Source organism: Oncorhynchus mykiss, chromosome 16 (genome assembly GCF_013265735.2).
Source record: "Oncorhynchus mykiss isolate Arlee chromosome 16, USDA_OmykA_1.1, whole genome shotgun sequence".
Taxonomy (NCBI): Eukaryota; Metazoa; Chordata; class Actinopteri; order Salmoniformes; family Salmonidae; genus Oncorhynchus; species Oncorhynchus mykiss.
In genome coordinates this window covers 11,608,427-11,634,522 of record NC_048580.1, presented here as the reverse complement: position 1 = coordinate 11,634,522, position 26,096 = coordinate 11,608,427, and the positions used below count along the sequence as shown (strand labels likewise).

At 42.5% G+C, this 26,096-nt stretch overlaps 1 protein-coding gene across 1 annotated transcript in view; it reads left to right on the top strand.

The window, feature by feature from the left end:
- Positions 1-26,096, top strand: part of LOC110492826 (glutamate receptor ionotropic, NMDA 2C-like) — a 100,447-nt gene that overhangs the window by 2,362 nt on the left and 71,989 nt on the right. Inside the window, exon 2 of the mRNA XM_036945870.1 lies at positions 25,896-26,032. Coding sequence (XP_036801765.1) covers positions 25,896-26,032 — 137 coding nt within the window. The remainder of the gene's footprint in view (positions 1-25,895; positions 26,033-26,096) is intronic.

The window sequence follows — 26,096 nt, the reverse complement described above, 5'->3', positions numbered from 1 at the left end:
GTTACATGTAGATATAGATTGTGTATCGATACTGTTACATGTAGGTATAGATTATGTATAGATACTGTTACATGTAGGTATATATTATGTATAGATACTGTTACATGTAGGTATAGATTACTGTTACATGTAGGTATAGATTACTGTTACATGTAGGTATAGATTATGTATAGATACTGTTACATGTAGATATAGATTATGTATAGATACTGTTACATGTAGGTATAGATTACTGTTACATGTAGGTATAGATTATGTATAGATACTGTTACATGTAGATATAGATTATGTATAGATACTGTTACATGTAGGTATAGATTACTGTTACATGTAGATATAGATTATGTATAGATACTGTTGCATGTAGATATAGATTGTGTATCGATACTGTTACATGTAGGTATAGATTATGTATAGATACTGTTGCATGTAGGTATAGATTGTGTATCGATACTGTTGCATGTAGGTATAGATTATGTATAGATACTGTTACATGTAGGTATAGATTATGTATAGATACTGTTACATGTAGGTATTATGTATAGATACTGTTACATGTAGATATAGATTATGTATAGATACTGTTACATGTAGGTATTATGTATAGATACTGTTACATGTAGGTATAGATTATGTATAGATACTGTTACATGTAGGTATAGATTATGTATAGATACTGTTACATGTAGATATAGATTATGTATAGATACTGTTACATGTAGGTATAGATTACTGTTACATGTAGGTATAGATTATGTATAGATACTGTTACATGTAGGTATAGATTATGTATAGATACTGTTACATGTAGGTATAGATTACTGTTACATGTAGGTATAGATTATGTATAGATACTGTTACATGTAGGTATAGATTATGTATAGATACTGTTACATGTAGGTATAGATTACTGTTACATGTAGATATAGATTATGTATAGATACTGTTACATGTAGATATAGATTATGTATAGATACTGTTACATGTAGGTATAGATTATTATTATTATTATGATGACCAAAGTATGAAAAATGACTGTTGCTTCTACATTGATAAAGTTGTATTATAAAGTTACTGTTCCTCTCTCCCGTGTCAAACACTTACATTCAGGAAGAGGGATTATTAAGGGCATAGTGTGACATCACCTTAGCTCTTATTTAAAATATACCAATGGTAACATTATATTTTCTTACCTAATTTAAATAAGTACCACCTTGTAACCAACATCGGAGAAGGCGTGTTTGCAGAGGGGCGTGGTTTATATAGCTAGACAGCTACTCACTCTACTGGTGCCAAAATGTGACTGTAGGGGTCAGCTATGGGGTCAATTTTACACCATAGGTATTGAATTCAAAATAAAATAAATTGTGAAGGTGAAAAAAGTTGAGAATGTAAACATATTTTCGAGGACGGGTGAAATAACAGATGTTGAAATCAAAAACCAAACAGTTGAAAGCTAAATGTATAGAACAAAACAAAAATAAGACATCAAAAGCAAAACCCCAAAACTTGTTACGAAATCATTTTAAAGGGAGAGCAAAACTCTATGACAAATTATTAAAAAAATAATAATTGAAAACACTACTCGGATCTTTGCTTCCGATGTCTGTTTCTTTGCTTTCACTGACAAGCTTTTCGAATGCGAGTTTTGGCATTATTTTTCAGTGAAGGGCGGGGTTTAGAGGGAGGCGTAGACAATGAGTCTCCATTGGTCCGCTAGTTTTGGAGTGACTGTTTGTCTTAGCCCAATCAATGAACATGATAGACAGGCTTTTTTTTCTATTGCCTGATTAAGTAGACCGTCTGACGTTACCACTACGCGCCAAATCTTCCCCCCTGTGCCCGCATGTTCTGAACATGGCGAACCAGTTACCAACTGCACCGAACGTTGTGCATCAGGTAATTCACATGCTTACCTATGTAGCTAGAAGGTTCAGAGCCAGTGTCACATCAAATCATTGATTGGGTTAAGCCGAAACGTCACTCCAAAACTAGTGGACCAATGGAGACTCTATGCCTCGCTCTATACCCCACCCTTCAAGGGAAAATAATGCCAAAACTCGCAATCGAAAAAAGACTGGCAGTGAAAGCAAAGATTGAGCCAAGATGGCGTAGCAGTCTTGTGTGTTTGCCTTGTCCAGTGTTAATTAGTCTGTAAATAGTCAGTTTTTTGTTTTTTCGTATATATTTTAATCTCCCTTTTGTCATGACGTTGCCCTCTTTGGGTATAGCAAGCCCCATCCCCCTCTCCCTGCCTCCCCCTTGCCTCCTTCAACTAGGCTGCTGTGGTCAGAGATAGGTCGTAAATTCCTGAGAAGACCCTGCCACATGGCCACACAGTATAAGAGACAGAGTGAATTTTCATAGAGCACAAAGGAATTTCTTCCACCTCACAGAACTTGAGGTACGAACAAATTTCATGTCCTGGAGAAGGTATAAAAGATCGGTGAGGAATCCAGCTACGAACTGGTCCGTTTGTTACAACTTGGGGAAGCTCATGGGAGACGGTGTGGCCACATTACCATAACGCTGTTTATATAATAGCCTCAGATATGAGGTTTGCATCAAATTTTTGTATAAGATGAATGAGTGAGTATGATACTATTTGTAAAATTGTGTTATATGATTTTGGACTGTTTAATGAAGGAAACTACAATTCCCTTTTGATTTGAACTAAATCAGAGGACCGCCCCTGAGCCCAGTGAGGGTCAGGCATCCTGGGACAGCCCGTTTCTGCAATTCCGAATAAAACCCAACTTTGAGAAATTATCACCAGACCATGTTTTTCTCCATTAGGAGAGGACAAAGGTTGTAGACCATTGCTGAATATTTTAACCACACCACGTGCTTAAACTCTTAGACTATCGATACCGACAGAATAAGAACAAGTCTTTGATATTAATTACTAGTCTGCAGCTAGGAATTCGGTATCATTGAACGCGAAGAACGACAACCGCCGAAACATCCATTCTATGACAAATTAATGAATGTCACTCTGAACTATCCCCTCTAACCAAGACACAGAGAGAGAGAGAGAGAGAGAGAGAGAGAGAGAGAGAGAGAGAGAGAGAGAGAGAGAGAGAGAGAGAGAGAGAGAGAGAGAGAGGACGAAACTCCAACAGAAACAAACTTTTCACCAGCGATCAAGACGACACACTGAGCATAAACATATATATTGATTGCAATTGTTCCCGAATGAGTGAGCGTTTATGTGCAAAGGATTAGCATTTCAATTGTTATAATTATCACTCTGTAGTGACTTCTTAGGCGACCCCCACTTCCCCTTTTGTCTAACAAGCCACCATGCCAGTTTAGCCCACTAGGGCACATTCTCCTATCATTTCTTGTAACCATATTTACTGTTTGTTTATGCCTTTCCGTGAATTACTTAGTTAGTAATAAATAAATGATTTAAGACAATTGATGTATGGATGACTCATAGTGAAGACTGGGTTCGTGCAGATAAGCAACAATTTACGACGTTTGGAATGAGACTAACGTGAGGGAAAGTAAATAATTCATTAATTCGAAGACTAATTGATCAGATAAAATATCTGAAAAGTTATTTTAGGAAATTATAACTTTGTAATCTGAATATTTTTCCTTGGTGCCCCGACTTCCTAGTTAATTACAGTTATATGATTAATCAGTTGATCCCATAATACTAATTACAGAGAATCTTTGATAAAAACTATAAGTCTTCAGTTTAATGATAGTAAAGACACGACACTTTCCATCTACGAACTTAACATACTTTCCTGCAACCCGACTCACACAATGTGGTACGGATCTTATACCTATATCTGGAACCTCCATCAGAAGCTAGCCAGCAAACTAGCTACTAGTCATGGTTTGCCACTAATAGCGGTCTTCACCTTTAGCTCGGAAACTAGCCAGCTTTAGCTCGGACAATTACCTGCCAGTCTGCACAGCGCGATATCAACCCAGAGCATATCGGACTGCTTTTCTCCACCACATCACCGGATTCCTGCCGCAAGCTTTGGTCCATCGGATCATCACAGCTAGCTAGCTGCAACCGAGTGGCTACTGTTGGCTAACGCTTCTGTCCCCAAGCAAGCACCAGTTAGCCTTGAGCTAGCCTCGAGCTAGGCCCATCTTCCTGCTAGCCAACGGAGAATACCAGATAATTCTTGGACTACAATACCTCTTTTGCCAGTTGGCATGGACCCTTTATTGTTGACACGGAGCCCCGCCGATCCACCACGACTGGTCTGCAGATGTAATTGTCCAATGTGGTTTCAACAGGCTTTTCCGTTGCGATGTCGCCGAAGACCCATCTGCTAGTCCCGGCCCGCTAGCTTTCTGAACGCCATGTCTCCCGCTCGCCTAGCGTAGTAGCAACTACCGAACAGCTCCCTGACAATTATTGCTATTCATCGAACCCATATGATCACTCGGCTACACAGCTGATGCCTGCTGGCCTGTTCATTAACACTGTACCTCATTTTATACCTCATCTGTCAGACCCAGGCTGGAACTCAGGTCCTGTATTTACCTAACTGTCCCTCTCTGCCCATTCATCGCCATTTACCCGTTGTTGTCTTAGCTCTCCCGACCAACACCTGTGATTGCTCTATGCCTCTCTAATGTCAATATGCCTTGTCTACTGCTGTTTCGGTTAGTTATTATTGTTTTATTTCACTGTAGAGCACCCCAGTCCTGCTCAACATGCCTTTGATAGCTCTTTTGTCCCACCCCCACGAATGCGGCGACCTCACCTGGCTTAACTGGTGCCCCCAGAGACGCAACCTCTCTCATCGTCACTCAATGCCTAGGTTTACCTTCACTGTACTCACATCCTACCATACCCTTGTCTGCACAGTATGCCCTGAATCTATTCTACCAGGCCCAGAAATCTGCTCCTTTTATTCTCTGTTGCCAATGCACCAGACGACCAATTCTTAAAGCCTTTAGCTGTACCCTTATCCTACTCCTCGTCTGTTCCTCTGGTGATGTAGAGGTTAACCCAGGCCCTCTAGCCCCCAGTTCTACACCTATTGCCATGCACTCTCATTTGTTGACTTCTGTAACCATAAAAGCCTTGGTTTCATGCTTGTTAACATCAGAAGCCTACTCCCTAAGTTTGTTTTATTCACTGCTTTAGCAAACTCTGCCAATCCGGATGTCCTAGCCTTGTCTGAATTCTGGCTTAGGAAGGCCACCAAAAATTCTGAAATCTCCATCCCCAGCTACAACATTTTCCGCCAAGAAAGAACTGCTAAAGGGGGGGGAGTTGCAATCTACTGCAGAGATAGCCTGGAGAGTTTTGTCTTACTATCCAGGTCTGTGCCCAAACAGTTCAAGCTTCTACTTAAAAATTCTACCTTTCCAGAAATAAGTCTCTCACTGTTGCCGCTTGTTATTGACCCCCCCTCAGCCCCCAGCTCTGCCCTGGACACCATATGTGAATTGATTAACCCCCATCTATCTTCAGAGTTCGTACTGTTAGGTGACCTAAACTGGGATATGCCTAACGTCCTAGAATCTAAGCTAGATAACCTCAATCTCACACAAATTATCAAGGACCCTACCAGGTACAACCCTAAATCCGTAAACATGGGCACTCATAGATACCATCCTGACCAACTTTCCCTCCAAATACACCTCCGCTGTCTTCAACCAGGATCTCAGCAATCACTGCCTCATTTCCTGCGTCCGTAATGGGTCCGTGGTCAAACGACCACCCCTCATCACTGTCAAAGGCTTCCTAAAATACTTCAGCGAGCTGGCCTTTCTAATCGACCTGGCCCGGGTATCCTTGGAAGGATATTGACCTCATCCCGTCAGTAGAGGATGCCTGGTTGTTCTTTAAAAGTACTTTCCTCAACATCTTAAATAAGCGTGCTCCATTCAATAAAAAAATAAATAAGAACAGATATACAGTTGAAGTCGAAAGTTACATATACTTAGGTTGCAGTCATTAAAACTCATTTTTCAACCACTCCACCAATTTCTTGTTAACAAACGATAGTTTTGGCAAGTCGGTTAGGACATCTACTTTGTGCATGTCACAAGTCATTTTTCCAACAATTATGTACAGACAGATTATTTAACTTATAATTCACTGTATCACAATTCCAGTGGGTCAGAAGTTTACATACATTAAGTTGACTGTGCCTATAAACAGCTTGGAAAATTCCTGAAAATTATGTCACGGCTTTAGAAGCTTCTGACAGGCTAATTGACATAATTTGAGTCAATTGGAGGTGTACCTGTGGATGTATTTCAAGGTCTACCTTCAAACTCAATGCCTCTTTGCTTGACATCATGGGAAAACCAAAAGAAATCAGGCAAGACCTCAGCAAAAAAAATGGTAGACCTCCACAAGTCTGGTTCATCCTTGGGGGCAATTTCCAAACACCTGAACGTACCACGTTCATCTGTACAAACTATAGTACGCAAGTATAAACACCATGGGACCACTTAGCCGTCATACCGCTCAGGAAGGAGACGCGTTCTGTCGCCTAGAGATGAATGTACTTTGATTTCTATCGTCTAAGATCCCTAAAGATTGCAAAGCTTCTGCGGTCATCCCCCTCTTCAAAGGGGGTGATACTCTAGACCCAAACCGTTACAGACCTATATCCATCCTGCCCTGCCTTTCTAAAGTCTTCCCAAAGCCAAGTTAACAAACAGATCACCGACCATTTCGAATCCCACCGTACCTTCTCCGCTATACAATCTGGTTTCAGAGCTGGTCATGGGTGCACCTCAGCCACGCTCAAGGTCCTAAACAACATCATAACCGCCATAGATAAAAGACAGTACTGTGCAGCTGTCTTCATCGACCTGGCCAAGGCTTTCGACTCTGTCAATCACCGCATTCTTATTTCATTCTTATTGGTTTCTCTAATGACTGCCTCGCCTGGTTCACCAACTACTTCTCAGATAGAGTTCAATGTGTCAAATTGGAAGGCCTGTTGTCCGGACCTGTGGTAGTCTCTTTGGGGGTGCCACAGGGTTAAATTCTCAGGCCGACTCTTTTCTGTGTATACATCCATGATGTCTCTCTTGCTGCTGGTGATTCTCTGATCCACCTCTACACAGACGACACCATTCTGTATACATCTGGCCCTTCTTTGGACACTGTTAACTAACCTCCAAACAAGCTTCAATGCCATACAACACTCCTTCTGTGGCCTCTAACTGCTCTTAAATGCTAGTAAAACTAAATGAATGCTCTTCAACCGATCGCTGCTCGCACCTGCCTGCCCAACTAGCATCACTACTCTGGACGGTTCTGACTTAGAATATGTGGACAACTACAAATACCTAGGTGTCTGGTTAGACTGTAAACTCTCCTTCCAGACTCACATTAAGCATCTCCAACAAAGCCTCCTTCACTCATTCTGCCAAACATACCCTCGTAAAACTGCCTATCCTACCGATCCATGACTTTGGCGATGTAATTTACAAAATAGCCTCCAACACTCTACTCAGCAAATTGGATGTAGTCTATCACAGCCATCCGTTTTGTCAATAAAGCTCCATATACTACACACCACTGCGACCTGTATGCTCTTGTTGGCTGGCCCTCACTATATATCCGTCGCCGAACCCATTGGCTCCAGGTCATCTATAAGTCTTTGCTAGGTAAAGCTCCACCTTATCTTAGCTCACTGGTTACCATTGCAACACCCACCCGCAGCACGTGCTCCAGCAGGTATATTTCACGGGTCATCCCCGAGCCAACACCTGCTTTGGCCGCCTTTCCCTCCAGTTCTCTGCTGCCAATGTCTGGAACAAATTGCAAAAGTCACTGAAGTTGGAGACTTATATCTCCCTCACTAACTATAAGCATCAGCTGTCAGAGCAGTTTACAGATCACTGTACCTGTTCACAGCCCATCTGTAAATAGCCTACCCAACTATCTCATCCCATGTTGTTGATTTTTTGTTGCTCTTTTGCACCCCAGCATCTCTACTTTCACATCTATCACTCCAGTGTTAATGCTAAATTGTAATTATTTCGCCACTATGGCTTATTTATTTCCTTACCTCCCTACTCTTCTACATTTGCACACACTGTACATAGATTTATCTATTGTGTTATTGACTGTACGTTTGTCTATCCCATGTGTAAGTAACTCTGTTGTTTTTGTTGCAGTTGTAAATGAGAACTTGTTCTCAACTGGCCTACCTGGTTAAATAAAGGTGAAATAAAAAATATAAATAAAAACAGACATCGAATGCAAAGATATGAGTAGCGTAACCAAAAGGTATTACATGCAGGCAAGAGCGTTGGCAAAATGTATTCAATAGGAATGGTTGCAGGGAAAGTTTATATATTTGTAATAATTTGTCATAGATTTTTGCTCTTGTTTTAAAATGATTTAGTTACAAGTTTTGGGGTTTTGCCTTTGATGTCTTATTTTCGTTTACAATTCTATACATTTTGCTTTAAATGGTTTGGTTTTTGATTTCAACATCCATTATTTAAACCTTCCTCAAAATAAAAGATTTACAATCTCAACTTTATTTTTCATGTTCACAATTTATTTTATTTTGAATTCAATACATATGGTGTGAAATTGACCCCATAGTCAGAAAATATAATTAAACGTTTACCTTATTCTATGTTAAAGATACTTATATGTTTCCCCTTTCATATGTGCCTGGTGTTAGCTAGTTACTGTCTAGCTAGGTCTTCATCTGTGTCTGGTGTTAGCTAGCTACTGTCTAGCTGGGTCTTCATCTGTGTCTGGTGTTAGCTAGTTACTGTCTAGCTAGGTCTTCATCTGTGTCTGGTGGTAGCTAGTTACTGTCTAGCTAGGTCTTCATCTGTGTCTGGTGTTAGCTAGTTACTGTCTAGCTAGGTCTTCATCTGTGTCTGGTGTTAGCTAGTTACTGTCTAGCTAGGTCTTCATCTGTGTCTGGTGTTAGCTAGTTACTGTCTAGCTAGGTCTTCATCTGTGTCTGGTGTTAGCTAGTTACTGTCTAGCTAGGTCTTCATCTGTGTCTAGTGTTAGCTAGTTACTGTCTAGCTATGTGTTCATCTGTGTCTGGTGTTAGCTAGTTACTGGTTAGCTAGGTCTTCATCTGTGTCTGGTGTTAGCTAGTTACTGTCTAGCTAGGTCTTCATCTGTGTCTGGTGTTAGCTAGTTACTGTCTAGCTTAGTCTTCATCTGTGTCAGGTGTTAGCTAGTTACTGTCTAGCTAGGTCTTCATCTGTGTCTAGTGTTAGCTAGTTACTGTCTAGCTATGTCTTCATCTGTGTCTGGTGTTAGCTAGTTACTGTCGAGCTAGGTCTTCATCTGTGTCTGGTGGTAGCTAGTTACTGTCTAGCTAGGTCTTCATCTGTGTCTGGTGTTAGCTAGTTACTGGTTAGCTAGGTCTTCATCTGTGTCTGGTGTTAGCTAGTTACTGTCGAGCTAGGTCTTCATCTGTGTTAGCTAGTTACTGTCTAGCTAGGTCTTCATCTGTGTCTGGTGTTAGCTAGTTACTGGTTAGCTAGGTCTTCATCTGTGTCTGGTGTTAGCTAGTTACTGTCTAGCTAGGTCTTCATCTGTGTCTGGTGTTAGCTAGTTACTGTCTAGCTTAGTCTTCATCTGTGTCAGGTGTTAGCTAGTTACTGTCTAGCTAGGTCTTCATCTGTGTCTAGTGTTAGCTAGTTACTGTCTAGCTATGTCTTCATCTGTGTCTGGTGTTAGCTAGTTACTGTCGAGCTAGGTCTTCATCTGTGTCTGGTGGTAGCTAGTTACTGTCTAGCTAGGTCTTCATCTGTGTCTGGTGTTAGCTAGTTACTGGTTAGCTAGGTCTTCATCTGTGTCTGGTGTTAGCTAGTTACTGTCTAGCTAGATCTTCATCTGTGTCTGGTGTTAGCTAGTTACTGTCTAGCTAGGTCTTCATCTGTGTCTGGTGTTAGCTAGTTACGGTCTAGCTTAGTCTTCATCTGTGTCAGGTTTTAGCTAGTTACTGTCTAGCTAGGTCTTCATCTTTGTCTGGTGTTAGGTAGTTACTGTCTAGCTAGGTCTTTATCTGTGTCTGGTGTTAGCTAGTTACTGTCTAGCTAGGTCTTCATCTGTGTCTGGTGTTAGCTAGTTACTGTCTAGGTAGGTCTTCATCTGTGTCTGGTGTTAGCTAGTTACTGTCTAGCTAGGTCTTTATCTGTGTCTGGTGTTAGCTAGTTATTGTCTAGCTAGGTCTTCATCTGTGTCTGGTGTTAGCTAGTTACTGTCTAGCTTAGTCTTCATCTGTATCTGGTGTTAGCTAGTTACTGTCTAGCTAGGTTTTCATCTGTGTCTGGTGTTAGCTAGTTACTGTCTAGCTAGGTCTTCATCTGTGTCTGGTGTGAGCTAGTTACTGTCTAGCTAGGTCTTCATCTGTGTCTGGTGTTAGCTAGTTACTGTCTAGGTAGGTCTTCATCTGTGTCTGGTGTTAGCTAGTTACTGGCTAGCTGGGTCTTCATCTGTGCCTAGTGTTAGATAGTTACTGTCTAGCTAGGTCTTCATCTGTGTCTGGTGTTAGCTAGTTAACAAGTTCAATCAGGTGTGCTAGCAGCTGGGGTTCCCTGGATGGAAAAACGTAAATCATTCTCAATTGACATGAGGCCATATATGAGTATTTTACAACACACCATCACTGGTTGTAGTCATACAGTATGTGATGTTTAATAGCATGACACAACATATTAGATCAACTGGAATGACACTCTCATTTACGGTTGCACGAAAAGAGCTAAAAACCAAACCACGCACCAAAATATTCTAATGAGCCGCTGCTCCGACATTAGAATTATTACTAAAATACAAAAGAACCCTTTGTTGAACTGCAAAGAGCCATTGAAGGGCTCAAATGGTTATTTGGGTCAGTATGGTTCCACACAGAACCATCACCTTTCCAAAGAACCCTTGAGGAACCCTCATTTTTAAGTGTCTATACATAGTCCCACTCTCTTGCACGGCCTCTGCTAATCTGCTGTGTTCATCACCACCCAGTACAGAGTGTGGAGATTATAGTGATTTATTATAGTGTTATCTGCACCCAGCATCTCTGCTCTCCAGTCATCTCCTCTGACTCAGGGTTTCCCAAACTCGGTCCTGGAACCCCTCCTTGGTGAATATTCAGTTTTTTGCCCTAGCAATGCACAGCTGAATCAAATAATCAGAGCTTGATGATGAGTTGGTTGTATGCATCAACTGTGTGGTGCTAGGGCAAATACCAAAATGTTCACCAAGGAAGGGTTCCAGGACCGAGTTTTAGAAACCCTGTTCTCCTGCAACAGGGTGGTCAAATTAAGATCCTACATCTGTTCACACACTTTTTCTCCCGGTCTCCCTGTCCCTTGTCTGCCTTCTCCCCTTCTCTGTTTCTCTATCACTTTCTCTATCACTCTCTTTGACTGTCTCTTTCGCCTTCTTGCTATTTTCCTCTAATCTGTCATACTCTCTCTCTCTCTCTAACTCTGCCATCTCTCTCTCTCTCTCTGCCCATCTATCTCTCTCTCCCTCAAACTCTGCAATCTCTCTCTCTGCCATCTCTCTCTCTCTCTCTCTCTCTCTCTAACTCTCCCCATCTCTCTCTCTCTAACTCTCCCCATCTATCTCTCTCTCTCTCTCTCTCTCTAACTCTCCCCATCTCTCTCTCTCTAACTCTCCCCATCTATCTCTCTCTCTCTCTCTCTCTCTCTCTAACTCTGCCATCTCTCTCTCTCTCTCTCTCTCTCTCTGCCCATCTATCTCTCTCTCCCTCAAACTCTGCAATCTCTCTCTCTCTGCCATCTCTCTCTCTCTCTCTCTCTCTAACTCTCCCCATCTATCTCTCTCTCTCTCTCTCTCTAACTCTCCCCATCTCTCTCTCTCTAACTCTCCCCATCTATCTCTCTCTCTCTCTCTCTAACTCTGCCATCTCTCTCTCTCTCTCTCTCTCTCTCTCTCTGCCCATCTATCTCTCTCTCCCTCAAACTCTGCAATCTCTCTCTCTCTGCCATCTCTCTCTCTCTCTCTCTCTAACTCTCCCCATCTCTCTCTCTCTAACTCTCCCCATCTATCTCTCTCTCTCTCTCTAACTCTCCCCATCTCTCTTTCTCTAACTCTCCCCATCTCTCTCTCTCTCTCTCTCTCTCTCTCTAACTCTGCCATCTCTCTCTCTCTCTCTCTCTCTCTCTGCCCATATATCTCTCTCTCCCTCAAACTCTGCAATCTCTCTCTCTCTGCCATCTCTCTCTCTCTCTCTCTCTCTAACTCTCCCCATCTCTCTCTCTCTAACTCTCCCCATCTATCTCTCTCTCTCTCTCTCTCTCTCTCTCTAACTCTCCCCATCTCTCTCTCTCCAACTCTCCCCATATCTCTTTCTATCTCTCAATTCAATGTGCTTTATTTGCATGACGTAACAATGTTCACTTTGGATATTTACAATATTAAGATAATAAGAATCAAAACTGTCAACGGGACAACAGTAACAACAATAACCAACAATAACAATAAGCATACAATAGAGGACATGTGCAGGTTGATTGGTCTGTCAGACACTGTCCCTCATCTTATGGCAGGCAGCAATGTAGTGCGCTGCCAACCCACAGCTTTCTGCGTTCTCTCCCAACAGGACGGGTAACATATTCTCATCAGAGACATCTTTGAAACCTTGAATAATATAATTGGTTTATATTTTTTACATTTTGTTAGGAAATGCAGCTCTGACTCAGGTTCTGCTGTGGTGCAGTGTTTGTACCATTTTGCTTTGTGCGTGTGCTTGTGTTTCCCAATAAGCAATGTAGTTTTGTTTTGACTGTGTTGTAATTTGTTTTATTCTGATTGATTGATGTTCTGGTCCTGAGGCTTCAGTGTGTTTGTAAAACAGGTTTGTGAACTCAGCCCCAGGACCAGCTGGATGAGGGGACTGAGGCTTCAGTGTGTTAGTAGAACAGGTTTGGGGACCAGCTGGATGAGGGGACTCTTTTCTTTGCTCAGCTCTTGGCATTGCAGGGCTTGGTAATGATATGAGAGGGGGTCATGGTATTTTAGATGTTTCCAAAACATAATTGCTATTTTTTGAGTTTTTATTATTAGTGGATTTTGGCCTAATTCTGCCCTGCATGCATTGTTTGTATTTTTCCTCTGGACATGTTGGAGAATCTTACAGAACTCGGCATGCAGGGTTTCAATGGGGTGTTTGTCCCATTTGGTGAAATCTTGTTTTGCAAGTGGACCCTACACCTCGCTGGCATAAAGTGCAATTGGTTCAATGACACATTCAATTAGTTTTAGCCAAATATGAATAGGTATTTAAATTTGAATTAGTTTGTTTATGGCGTAGAATGCCCTGCATGCTTTCTCTCCCAGTTCATTCACTGCATCATTAAGGTGTCCAGTTGAGCTTATTTTTAAACCTAAGTAATTGTAGTGTGTGCAGTTCTCTATATATTTTGTACCAATTGAGAACTTTGGTCTAATTCCCTGAGATCTGGATCTTCTCTGGAAAATCATTATTTTAGTATTTTTGGGGTTTACTGCCAGGGCCCAGGTCTGGCAGTACTGCTCTAGCAGGTCCAGGCTCTGCTGTAGGTCATGTGCTGTGGGTGACAGCAGGCATAGGTCATCTGCAAAGAGTAGGCATTTAACCTCTGAATTGTGGAGACTAATACCAGGGGCTGAGGATTTTTCTAGAATAGTGGCCAATTCGTTGATGTAAATATTTAAGAGTGCAGGGCTCAGACTGCAACCCTGGTGAAGGCCCCATCCCTGGTTAAAGAATTCTGTTATTTTCTTGCCAATTTAATGCTGCACGTAATGCCATTGATTTAATTATGTAATATGTTTTACCCCCTACACCACTTTCATTAACTTTGTAGAACAGTCCCATATGCCAAATATAATCAAATGCTTTTTGGAAGTCAATAAAGCAAGTGTATATTTTGGTGTTATTTTCGTGGACATGTTTATCTATCAGGGTGTGTAAGGTGTAAATATGATCAGTCGTGCGATGTTTTGGTATAAATCCAATTTGGCTTCTACTCAAGACATTGTGCTTATTAAGGAAGTTTAGAACTCTTACATTTATAATACTACATAAAACCTTCCCCAGGTTACTGTTCACACAAATGCCTCTGTAATTGTTAGGGTCAAATTTGTCTCCGTTCTTAAATATTGGGGTTATGAGTCCTTGATTCCAGATAAGGTAAATAACCTAGCTAGACCTTTCCTGGTCAGTAATTGGGGAGTCCAATGGATTTTGATTGTCCTTTATAGCTTTTTCTAATCCATTCAACTTCTCATGAATTTGGCGTTGTTCTGTGTTTGTGTCAATTTGAACGGTGTTGTAGAGTGTTTAAAAATGGGTTGTCCATATGTCACCATTTTGTATCGCTAATTCTGCATTTAGATTTTTTTAGGTTTTTCCAATTTTGCCAGAAGTTGTTTGTGTTTATGGACTCCTCAATTAGCGTCAGCTGCTTGCTGTTGTACTGTGCTATTTTGGTTCTGAGTACGTTTATAGAGTTTCAAAGTCTCAGAGTAATGAAGGCGTAATTCACTATTATTTGTGTCTCTGTGCTTTTGTTATAGTGTTCTAAGCTTTTTCCTTATAATTTTACAATCTGCATCAAACGAGGTGTCATCTGTGGTCTTTTTAAAAAAAAAAATCAGTTGTGCTTCTTTTGCTGTTTGCCTGAACATATAGTTAATGTTTTTTACTGCTAGATTGATGCCTTATTTACTGTGTGTCAATGTGGTATCCAGAAAGTTATCTAAGAGTGTTTGGATAGTTTGGTTCCAGGTCGCTTTCTGGTATTCTTCTGTGCTGTTTTGGGCCCATCTGTATGAATTTCTGATGTTGTACAGCTTACTGGGCTGTGAATGTGTGGTTGTTTTCATGTCTGTTCTTTCGAGGAACAACGTAATTTGGCTGTGATCAGACAGAGGTGTTAGTGGCTTGACAGTGAATGAGCTGAGAGAGAAAGGGTCAATGTCTGTAATCATACTGCTGTGGCCAAGAGGTGAGCAATAGAGTCCCCCGTAACCTACCATTGACAAAGTACAGACCCAGGTTTCTACAGAGCTGCAACAGATCCCTTCCGTTGTTGTTGATGGTGCTGTCACTGTTGTTTCTATGGGTGAGATTAAGACAGTTAGAAACAGTATGGCCTGTAATAAAGCTGTCCATTCGTGTGGTTGTTAGATCAGGTAGTGTTCCTGTGCATGCATTTGTGTCCCCACAGATGGCACGTCTCTTCCTCAAGGGTGGGGAAGATCTCCTCTGAGTAATATGGGGATTCTGAGGGGGTATACATATTGCGCGAAGGAACAGGGGTTCTGTGGGGTGTGATCAGGATGACCAGTGGGGTGTGTTTGGGTTTGTGAACAGAGCACCAGGACCAGCTTGCTTAGGGGACTCTTCTCCAGGTTCATCTCTCTGTCGGTGATGGCTTTGTTATGGAAGGTTTAGGAATCGCTTCCTTTTAGGTGGTTACAGGTATGTATAGGTATGTAGAGTTTTTTGTGTGCTCTAGGGCAACGGTGTCTAGATGGAATTTGTATTTGTGGTCCTGACAACTGGACCTTTTTTGGAACACCATTATTTTGGTTTACTAAGATTTACTGTCAGGGCCCAGGTATGGCAGAATCTGTGCAGAATATCTAGGTGCTGCTGTAGGACCTCCTTGGTTGGTGACAGATGCACCAGATCATCAGCAAACAGTAGACATTTGACTTCAGGTTGAGGCCAGGTGCTGCAGACTTTTCTAGTGCCCGTGCCAATTCGTTGATATATATGTTGAAGAGGGTGGGGCTTAAGCTGCATCCCTGTCTCACCCCACGGCCCTGTGGGAAGAAATGTTTTTTTTGCCTATTTGTGTACATAGATTTGATAATGTCGTATGTTTTTCCCCCAATACCACTTTCCATCAAATTTGTATAGCAGACCCTCATGCCAAATTGAGTCGAAGGCTTTTTTGAAATCAACAAAGCATGAGAAGACTTTGCCTTTGTTTTGGTTTGTTTGTTTGTCAATTAGGGTGTGCAGGGTGAATACGTGGCCTGGTGTACGGTAATTTGGTAAATAGCCAATTTGACATTTGCTCAGTACATTGTTTTCACTGAGGAAATGTACGAGTCTGCTGTTAATGATAATGCAGAGGATTTTCCCAAGGTTGCTGTTGACGCATATCCCACAGTAGTTATTGGGGCCAAATTTGTCTCCACTTTTGTGGATTGGGTTGATCAGTCCTTGGTTCCAAATATACTGGGGAAGATGCCAGAGCTAAGGATGATGTTAAAGAGTTTTAGTATAGCCAATTGGAATTTGTCATCTGTATATTTGTATTTATATGTATATTTATATTTGCATATTTCTGTATATTTATCTCTGTCTCTCTCTTTCTCTAACACTACCCATCTCTCTCTCTTTCTCTCTTTCTCTCTTTCTCTCTCTCTCTCTCTCTCTCTCTCTCTCTAACTCTCCCCATCTCTCTGTCTCTCTCTCTATAACTCTACCCATATCTCTGTCTCTCTCTCGCTCTCCCTCTATCTCTCTCTCTCTCTCTATAACTCTCCCCATCTCTCTGTCTCTCTCTCTATAACTCTACCCATATCTCTGTCTCTCTCTTTCTCTAACACTACCCATCTCTCTCTCTCTCTCTCTCTCTCTCTCTCTAACTCTCCCCATCTATCTGTCTCTCTCTCTATAACTCTACCCATATCTCTGTCTCTCTCTCGCTCTCCCTCTATCTCTCTCTAACTGTCTCCATCTCTCTGTCTCTGATGTTTGGTCTCAGGTTGTGTCTAATACAGATCATATAACTCTAAAAACACATTTTCACGATAATGTTTTTTCAAATGAGAAAGAATGAGACCCTTGTTTGAATGTTAAATGACGAGACAGAGGCATTGATGCGAGTAAATAACAACCCTGTCTTATGTTACTGACGCTGGCACGGAAACACACACACGTGCACGGACGCACACACACATGCACGTACGCACACACACATGCACACACTCTGACACATTGTGTATGTTCCACGGCATACCTTGTTGTCTGTGGGATTTTAAAGTTGGCATCACAAACTGGACAGGTGTTTAATAACATATGCACAATCACATCCCTGCTCCACGCACACACACACACTCACACGTACTCGCACACACACACACACACGCACGCGCTCTCGCACACACGCACTCACACACACACACACGCATGCGCGCACACACACACACTCTCTACTCTGTCAGATGTGCTGTTGGCGTGGTGTGTCTGTATGTAATGAGCGACTGTTTAATCCATCTCTGTGATCTCTGGTCATCAGAGACGCCTTCATAATCACATCTCCTGTCTCTTTGTTCTAACACAGACCAAATGTCCCAATGTCCCAACGTTGGACTATAGTTGTTTTGGTGTGCAAATTAAAAACAAGACAAGAAAAATGAATATTGTAAGAGTTTTTAGAATAGAACTGTCATCAGATATATCCTTTCAACCTCTCTTTCAAGCCTCTCTTTTCTAAGGTGATTTTGTCTGTCTCCTTCTATATGTTTGAAGCTTTGTACCATTCTCTTCCTGTCCCTGCCGTTGCTCACCACTAGTTACTGTAAACTGTGTCTGAAAGGTCCAGAGTAAAGCCTGTCATCTGACTGACTAACACGGACATGAACAACCTGGGCCAGAATTCAATCATCTCTTGCACCCTGTTCAATCCCATCAGATGTCAACAGTCCATAATCTGCATGTACCACTGGATTGTTACACATATTTTAAGCACATCCTTTTCCAAAGAAATGTTCTAAGCTGATATGAACTTGGTTGTCTGGCCGTTTACTATTCATTCTGACAGTGGGTGTGACAACAAGAACTTTGACAAATTAGATTTGGATGTTTAGCCACATTTCTCCAAACGACACATTTCGTAGTTGCTCCAAAACGTAAACTTTCGAGGTGTTTTGGACAGCCTGGTGTTGCTCCTCCTGCTGTGGCTCTTCCTGCATTAATTCCGAAACGGTTAAATTAAGGGATTTAGGGATAAAAAAAGAACTCAGATTTAACACAAGACCCTCTAAAGCCGGAGCTCACTGCCACATGCTTCCCAACCGAAACAGTTTAGTACAGTTCGTGCATATATTATGTTGATATTTTGTAGACGTTTTTGTTAGTTTTGGAGTTCGGTTAGGGTTTTGTCAGCTGTTCGGGCAAACTTTACAGGTGACTCGAGTTTCTGCTTTTTAGTCAATTCAGCCCGAAACTCAGTATGGATTCAACATGGCGAACTTCGAGCATTGATTAACCGAGGAGGTACACATGTACCTTTCACCAGTACGATTCTAGCCAATTCATGGAGGTAGATTGCGGAGACTCTGGGGGTCCGACCCAACCAGTTGTTCGTAAAAGTGGGGTACGGTTTGCGACAAGTTTGTCAAGCAAAGGCAAAGAAAAGAAACAAGGGTCACAGTGGAGATGCCGGGGGAAAGGCTACTCCACTGTGGAGATGCAGGTGGAAGCAACATGCCGTCTTCACCAAAGAATGGGGTATGTTTTTTTTCTTCTATTGGAGTCAATGAAAAGAGTAGCCATGTTTTGCTAACATAGCTCTAGCTACTTGGCTGGCTAGTGGCTAGCTAGCCTAGCAGCAAACTAGTGCAGGGAAAGTCTCTAGCTAGCCTAGCAGCATACTAGTGCAGGGAAAGCAAACCAACCAACTAAACTAAAGATTTTTTGATCAAACATAATTTTGTCATAGAAGGTAAACCATAAGCTTCCCACATTGGTAACAACACAGTCAAAGTTTGGTAGCAAGGTCCAGCTAGTCAAAATGTTGCAAACTTTTGAGCAGAGTTGAGTAGCAAGACCAGGCGTACTCAACTCTACTCAAACGTTTACAACATTATATAGTCTATTGTAGTCTTGGTTACTTATATGTGATGTTCATTAATGTTTTGGATATGTGTACTAAATAGCCCTCTACTTTTTTTTTTTATCTTCATGGACAAAAACCAGCGAATGGAGACAGCACCTGTTTTAGTTCTCTGCACCCCAGCACTGCCTCTTCACTGGCCCCAAACACTACCTCTGCCCCCACAGTACTGACTGATGATCGACCGCTAGCCCATCTCCCCCAAAATTAGAAACATGTGGGACCTGGGAAGCTCTATCCTGGGCCCACCTCCAAGACCTACTCCACTGGCCTGTTCCTCAGCGATGCCACAAAAGATTGAAGACGTATCTCAATATCTGGAGAACGCAATGCACCGAGTCACCAGCTTGTCCCAAAGGTAAATAATTAAATACAATACTTTAATGTCACGCTCGTCGAAATGACAGGACCAAGGTGCAGCGTGGTGAGCGTACATGTTCCTTTATTTTTGCAATGTCGCCAACAAAATGAACGTGAAGCTCCGTAAGGCGATACATGCATTAACGAAGACAACTACCAAAAGGAAAAAAGGCTGCCTAAGTGTGATTCCCAATCAGAGACAACGATAGACAGCTGTCCCTGATTGAGAACCATACCCGGTCAAAACATAGAAACAAACAACATAGAATGCCCACCCCAAATCACACCCTGACCAAACCAAATAGAGAAAAAAAACGTCTCTCTAAGGTCAGGACGTGACATTTAATCTGATCCCCATTCCTCTCTTCTGTTGTCCTTTTTCCTCCTCACTATGCACACGGTTCTCCAGACACTCCTAATGTTCCCCCTCTTCACTTCTCCGCTTATCCTCACCACGCACACGGTTCTCCAGACACTCCTAATGTTCCCCCTCTTCACTTCTCCTCTTATCCTCACCACGCACACGGTTCTCCAGGCACTCCTAATGTTCCCCCTCTTCACCTCACCATGTACACGGTTCTCCAGACACTCATAATGCCCCCGCCCCGCCCTCTCATCATCCTCTCCACAGGGTCCTGGAACCTATAGCTGATTTCCTGGATGAACTCTCGCCAAAACTCTGGGAGGAATTTGATCCCCAGCTGCACGAGTTCATGCATGACTTCAGGAAGAAGATATGGGCCAAACAACTTGGCACTGTTCTTTTACTCCAAAGACACTTTTGTTATATACATGTCTGCTCATAAGACACTGTTTTACTATTGTTCTGAAATATGTAGCTACTCTGACACATTTTTACTCCATAGACACTAGGTTTACACGTCTGTTCTCAGCAGACACTTTTGTCTTGTGCTTTTACTTTCAGAAACAAGAATAAAGGTTTATTTGTGTGCTGAAAAAAAATCTGCTGGCATTTCTTCATCTCAACACTAGGTGTTTCAATGCATTCTATTTGAACATCATGTGCTGACTACGTAGAGAAGAGCTGTGTGCCACAGACTCTATCAGCTTTACTTGTGGTGCAGTTCAATCTAAATAACAGAGACGTCCCAGAATCAGGTTTAATTTTATTAACAAGATTAAAACTTTATTGGTTCACAGTGCACACAAAAAACTGAGTATGTGCATCCATCAAGAGTTCTCATCCTTGCAGCCATGATGCCCAATGCATTGTCTGAGAGTGGTGGTAGTTCCAGGTACGCTCAGGTTCATTGACATAGACACCTGTGAACGAGAGGTAACAACAGAATGTCAGATATATATGTATATGTATATATTTGGTAAATAAAAACATAACATTTTCCAGGAACCATATTCCAAAAGCCTGGATAAAATGGCACTTCTCATATAGAGGTGCCATACATGTACCGTATGCTGTAACAAGGGAAATTAGAAACAGAAAAAGTTACATTGATTCTATCAACATACAGTACCTGGATAAGGGCGCATAGGATTCTCATGTAGGGGGAAACTGCATCTCCCAGGAAACGTACCTGGCGTTGTGCTACCTGGCAGGGCAGTTGGCAGGAGTAAATCCAGCTGGCGGTGGTAAATATTTTGAGTGAGTACTGAGAGTGAGTGTGTGTGAGTACTGAGAGTGAGTGTGTGTGAGTACTGAGAGTGATTGAGTGTGTGTGAGTACTGAGAGTGAGTGTGTGTGTGTACTGAGAGTGAGTGTGTGTGAGTACTGAGAGTGAGTGTGTGTGTACTGAGAGTGAGTGTGTGTGAGTACTGAGAGTGAGTGTGTGTGAGTACTGAGAGTGAGTGTGTGTGAGTACTGAGAGTGATTGAGTGTGTGTGAGTACTGAGAGTGAGTGTGTGTGAGTACCGAGAGTGAGTGTGTGTGTGTACTGAGAGTGAGTGTGTGTGAGTACTGAGAGTGAGTGTGTGTGAGTACTGAGAGTGAGTGTGTGTGAGTACTGAGAGTGAGTTTGTGTGAGTACCGAGAGTGAGTGTGTGTGTGTATTGAGAGTGAGTGTGTGTGTGTACTGAGAGTGAGTGTGTGTGAGTACTAAGAGTGAGTATGTGTGAGTACTGAGAGTGAGCGTGTGTGAGTACTGAGAGTGAGTGTGTGTGAGTACTGAGAGTCAGTGTGTGTGAGTACTGAGAGTCAGTGTGTGTGAGTACTGAGAGTGAGTGTGTGTGAGTACTGAGAGTGAGTGTGTGTGAGTACTGAGAGTGAGTGTGTGTGTGTACTGAGAGGGAGTGTGTGTGTGTACTGAGAGTGAGTGTGTGTGAGTACTTAGAGTGAGTGTGTGTGTGAGTACTGAGAGTGAGTGTGTGTGTGTACTGAGAGTGAGTGTGTGTGAGTACTGAGAGTGAGTGTGTGTGTACTGAGAGTGAGTGTGTGTGAGTACTTAGAGTGAGTGTGTGTGTGAGTACTGAGAGTGAGTGTGTGTGTGTACTGAGAGTGAGTGTGTGTGAGTACTGAGAGTGAGTGTGTGTGAGTACTGAGAGTCAGTGTGTGTGAGTACTGAGAGTGAGTGTGTGTGAGTACTGAGAGTGAGTGTGTGTGAGTACTGAGAGTGAGTGTGTGTGTGTACTGAGAGGGAGTGTGTGTGTGTACTGAGAGTGAGTGTGTGTGAGTACTTAGAGTGAGTGTGTGTGTGAGCACTGAGAGTGAGTGTGTGTGTGTACTGAGAGTGAGTGTGTGTGAGTACTGAGAGTGAGTGTGTGTGTACTGAGAGTGAGTGTGTGTGAGTACTTAGAGTGAGTGTGTGTGTGAGTACTGAGAGTGAGTGTGTGTGAATACTGAGAGTGAGTGTGTGTGTGTACTGAGAGTGAGTGTGTGTGAGTACTGAGAGTGAGTGTGTGTGTGAGTACTGAGAGTGAGTGTGTGTGAGTACTGAGAGTCAGTGTGTGTGAGTACTGAGAGTGAATGTGTGTGAATACTGAGAGTGAGTGTGTGTGAGTACTGAGAGTGAGTTTGCGTGAGTGTACGTACTGACTTTGAGTGTGTTTCCAGATTACATCTTGTAAAACCAACAAGCTTTCACAGTCTCCTGTCAGAATCAGACATACATCCATGCTTCTCAAATGTAAAATGTATAAGTTTTTAATGGTAAGTTTAGGCTTTAACTCCAAAATCTTAAGGTTAGGCATTAACTCAGAAAGGTAAGGCACTAACTCTGAATGGTTAAGGTAAGGGTTAAGGGTTAAGATAGGCTTAAAACAAACATTTCAAAAATGACTTTCTATCGCGAGATGTCAAATACTGACTTGTTTCACGGATGACCTGGCTGTGTAGAGCAGGGCTAGATTAGTGTTAATGTCTGATATGGGTCAGGCACTGGTGTCAAAGCAGCTGTGCACACAGCAGTAAGAGCAATGAGTCTGTGTGTGTGTGTGTGTGTGTGTGTGTGTGTGTGTGTGTGTGTGTGTGTGTGTGTGTGTGTGTGTGTGTGTGTGTGTGTGTGTGGGTGTGTGTGTGTGTGTGTGTGTGTGTGTGTGTGTGTACTGAGTGTGTTTGTGTGTGTGTCATCTACGCAGGAGGGTGTGAAGATGAAGAGGTGATCACAGTCATGACACAGAAAAAGGGATTACAGAGGATTACACACACACACACACACACACACACACACACACACACACACACACACACACACACACACACACACACACACACACACACACACACACACACACACACACACACACACACACCCCCCCCAAAGAACAGGACAGTTTTACACCCGTCAGGTCTAGCTATACCACACCAGCTAGCAGACTGTCAGTGGTGGGGTGTGTGTGTGTGTGCTGTGTGTGTAATGAACTAGAAAGGAGAGAGAGAACAATAGATCATGCTTCAACAAATGCACTGAAGGATTACGTGGTGTTATTATTGTCATGAGACTGAAGGATTACGTGGTGTTATTATTGTCATGAGACTGAAGGATTACGTGGTGTTATTATTGTCACGAGACTGAAGGATTACGTGGTGTTATTATTGTCACGAGACTGAAGGATTACGTGGTGTTATTATTGTCACGAGACTGAAGGATTACGTGGTGTTATTATTGTCACGAGACTGAAGGATTACGTGGTGTTATTATTGTCACGAGACTGAAGGATTACGTGGTGTTATTATTGTCACGAGACTGAAGGATTACGTGGTGTTATTATTGTCACGAGACTGAAGGATTATGTGGTGTTATTATTGTCACGAGACTGAAGGATTACGTGGTGTTATTATTGTCATGAGACTGAAGGATTACGTGGTGTTATTATTGTCATGAGACTGAAGGATTACGTGGTGTTATTATTGTCACGAGACTGAAGGATTACGTGGTGTTATTATTGTCATGAGACTGAAGGATTACGTGGTGTTATTATTGTCATGAGACTGAAGGATTACGTGGTGTTATTATTGTCATGAGACTGAAGGATTACGTGGTGTTATTATTGTCATGAGACTGAAGGATTACGTGGTGTTATTATTGTCACGGGACTGAAGGATTACGTGGTGTTATTATTGTCACGGGACTGAAGGATTACGTGGTGTTATTATTGTCACGAGATTGAAGGATTACGTGGTGTTATTATTGTCACGAGACTGAAGGATAACGTGGTGTTATTATTGTCACGAGACTGAAGGATTACGTGGTATATTATTATTATTATTTTTTTTTAAGTTGAGAACAAGTTCTAATTTACAACTGCGACCTGGCCAAGATAAAGCAAAGCAGTGCGACACGAACAACAACACAGAGTTACACATGGAATAAACAAGCGTACAGTCAATAACTCAATAGAAATAAAGAAAGTCTATATACAGTGTGTGCAAATGGCGTGAGGAGGTAAGGCAATAAATAAGCCATAGTAGCGAAATAACTACAGTTTAGCAAATTAACACTGGAGTGAGAGATGAGCAGATGACGATGTGCAAGTAGAAACATTGGTCTGCAAAAGAGCAGAAAAGTATATAAAAACAAAATGGGGATGAGGTAGGTAGATTGGGTGGGCTATTTCCGGATGGGCTATGTACAGCTGAAGCGATCGGCTAGCTGCTCAGATAGCTGATGTTTAAAGTTACTGAGGGAGATATGTGTCTCCAGCTTCAGCAATTTTTGCAATTCGTTCCAGTCATTGGCAGCAGAGAACTGGAAGGAAAGGCGTCCAAAAGAGTTGTTGGCTTTGGGGGCGACCAGTGAGATATACCTGCTGGAGCGCGTGCTACAGGTGGGTGTTGTTATCGTGACCAGTGAGCCGAGATAAGGCGGAGCTTTACCTAGCATAGACTTATAGATGACCTGGAGCCAGTGTGTCTGGCGACGATTATTTAGGGAGGGCCAGCCGACTACAGCATACAGGTCGCAGTGGTGGGTGGTATAAGGGGCTTTGGTGACAATAGCAGTTGAGACTGAAGGATTACGTGGTGTTATTATTGTCACGAGACTGAAGGATTACATGGTGTTATTATTGTCATGAGACTGAAGGATTACGTGGTGTTATTATTGTCACGAGACTGAAGGATTACATGGTGTTATTATTGTCATGAGACTGAAGGATTACGTGGTGTTATTATTGTCATGAGACTGAAGGATTACGTGGTGTTATTATTGTCACGAGACTGAAGGATTACGTGGTGTTATTATTGTCACGAGACTGAAGGATTACGTGGTGTTATTATTGTCACGAGACTGAAGGATTACGTGGTGTTATTATTGTCATGAGACTGAAGGATAACGTGGTGTTATTATTGTCACGAGACTGAAGGATTACGTGGTGTTATTATTGTCACAAGACTGAAGGATTACGTGGTGTTATTATTGTCACGAGACTAAAGGATAACGTGGTGTTATTATTGTCACGAGATTGAAGGATTACGTGGTGTTATTATTGTCACGAGACTGAAGCTGCTTGCATGTCTGACTAGTGTTCTTATTTTCTTGCTTACCAACCCCTCTTTTCTCTCCTCCTCTCACCTCTTCACCCTCTCGTTGACCCCTCTGTTTTACCATCCCCTCTTCTCCCTCTCCAACCCCCCTTTTCTCTCCTCCTCTCACCTCTTCACCCTCTTGTTGACCCCTCTGTTTTACCATCCCCTCCTCTCCCTCTCCAACCCTCCTTTCTTTCCCCCTCTCACCTCTTCCCCCTCTCTTTGACCCCTCTCTCCTCCTCTCACCTCTTTCCCCTCTCTTTGACCCCTCTCTCCTCCTCTCACCTCCTTCTCCTCTCTTTGACCCCTCTCCTCCTCTCACCTCCTTCCCCTCTCTTTGACCCCTCTGTCCCACCCTCACTTCCTCTTCCTCTCCTTATATCATTCTCTCCTCTCTTCCCATCTATTTATCTCTCTGTACTCCTCTTCCTCCTCTCCAGGCAGAAATGGTTCTTCTTCCAGGACAGCCTCCTTTCCTCCTCCTCTTCATCCTCTTCCTCTCCTCCCTTCCTCCCCTCCTCTCCCGTCCTCTCATCCTCCATCCTTCTATTAATGTAGCAGTAATGTTCAGTGGCTCTGCTTACCAGAATGAGGTCAGGGGTCGTTTGAGCAGAGAGAACTTCGCTGATCTTCCCCTAGGTATGAAAATTTACCAGTTTGTATGTTCTTTACGCTAATCCTTATGTGATCTTTACTATATCCACTTTGGAGTTCTTCTTCTTGTTCTTCTTCCCAGAGGTGAACCCGGTCACTGTTCTGGTTAATGACACCAACCCTCGCGCCCTGCTGACGCGTCTCTGTCAAACCATGGCCACAGAGAAACTGCATGGAGTCGTGTTCGAGGACGATGTGGGATCAGGAGCTGGACCTCAGGTCTGTCAATCAATCAATCAATCATGACAACCAAGGTGGAAGGTTAGCTCAGATACTGACCTCT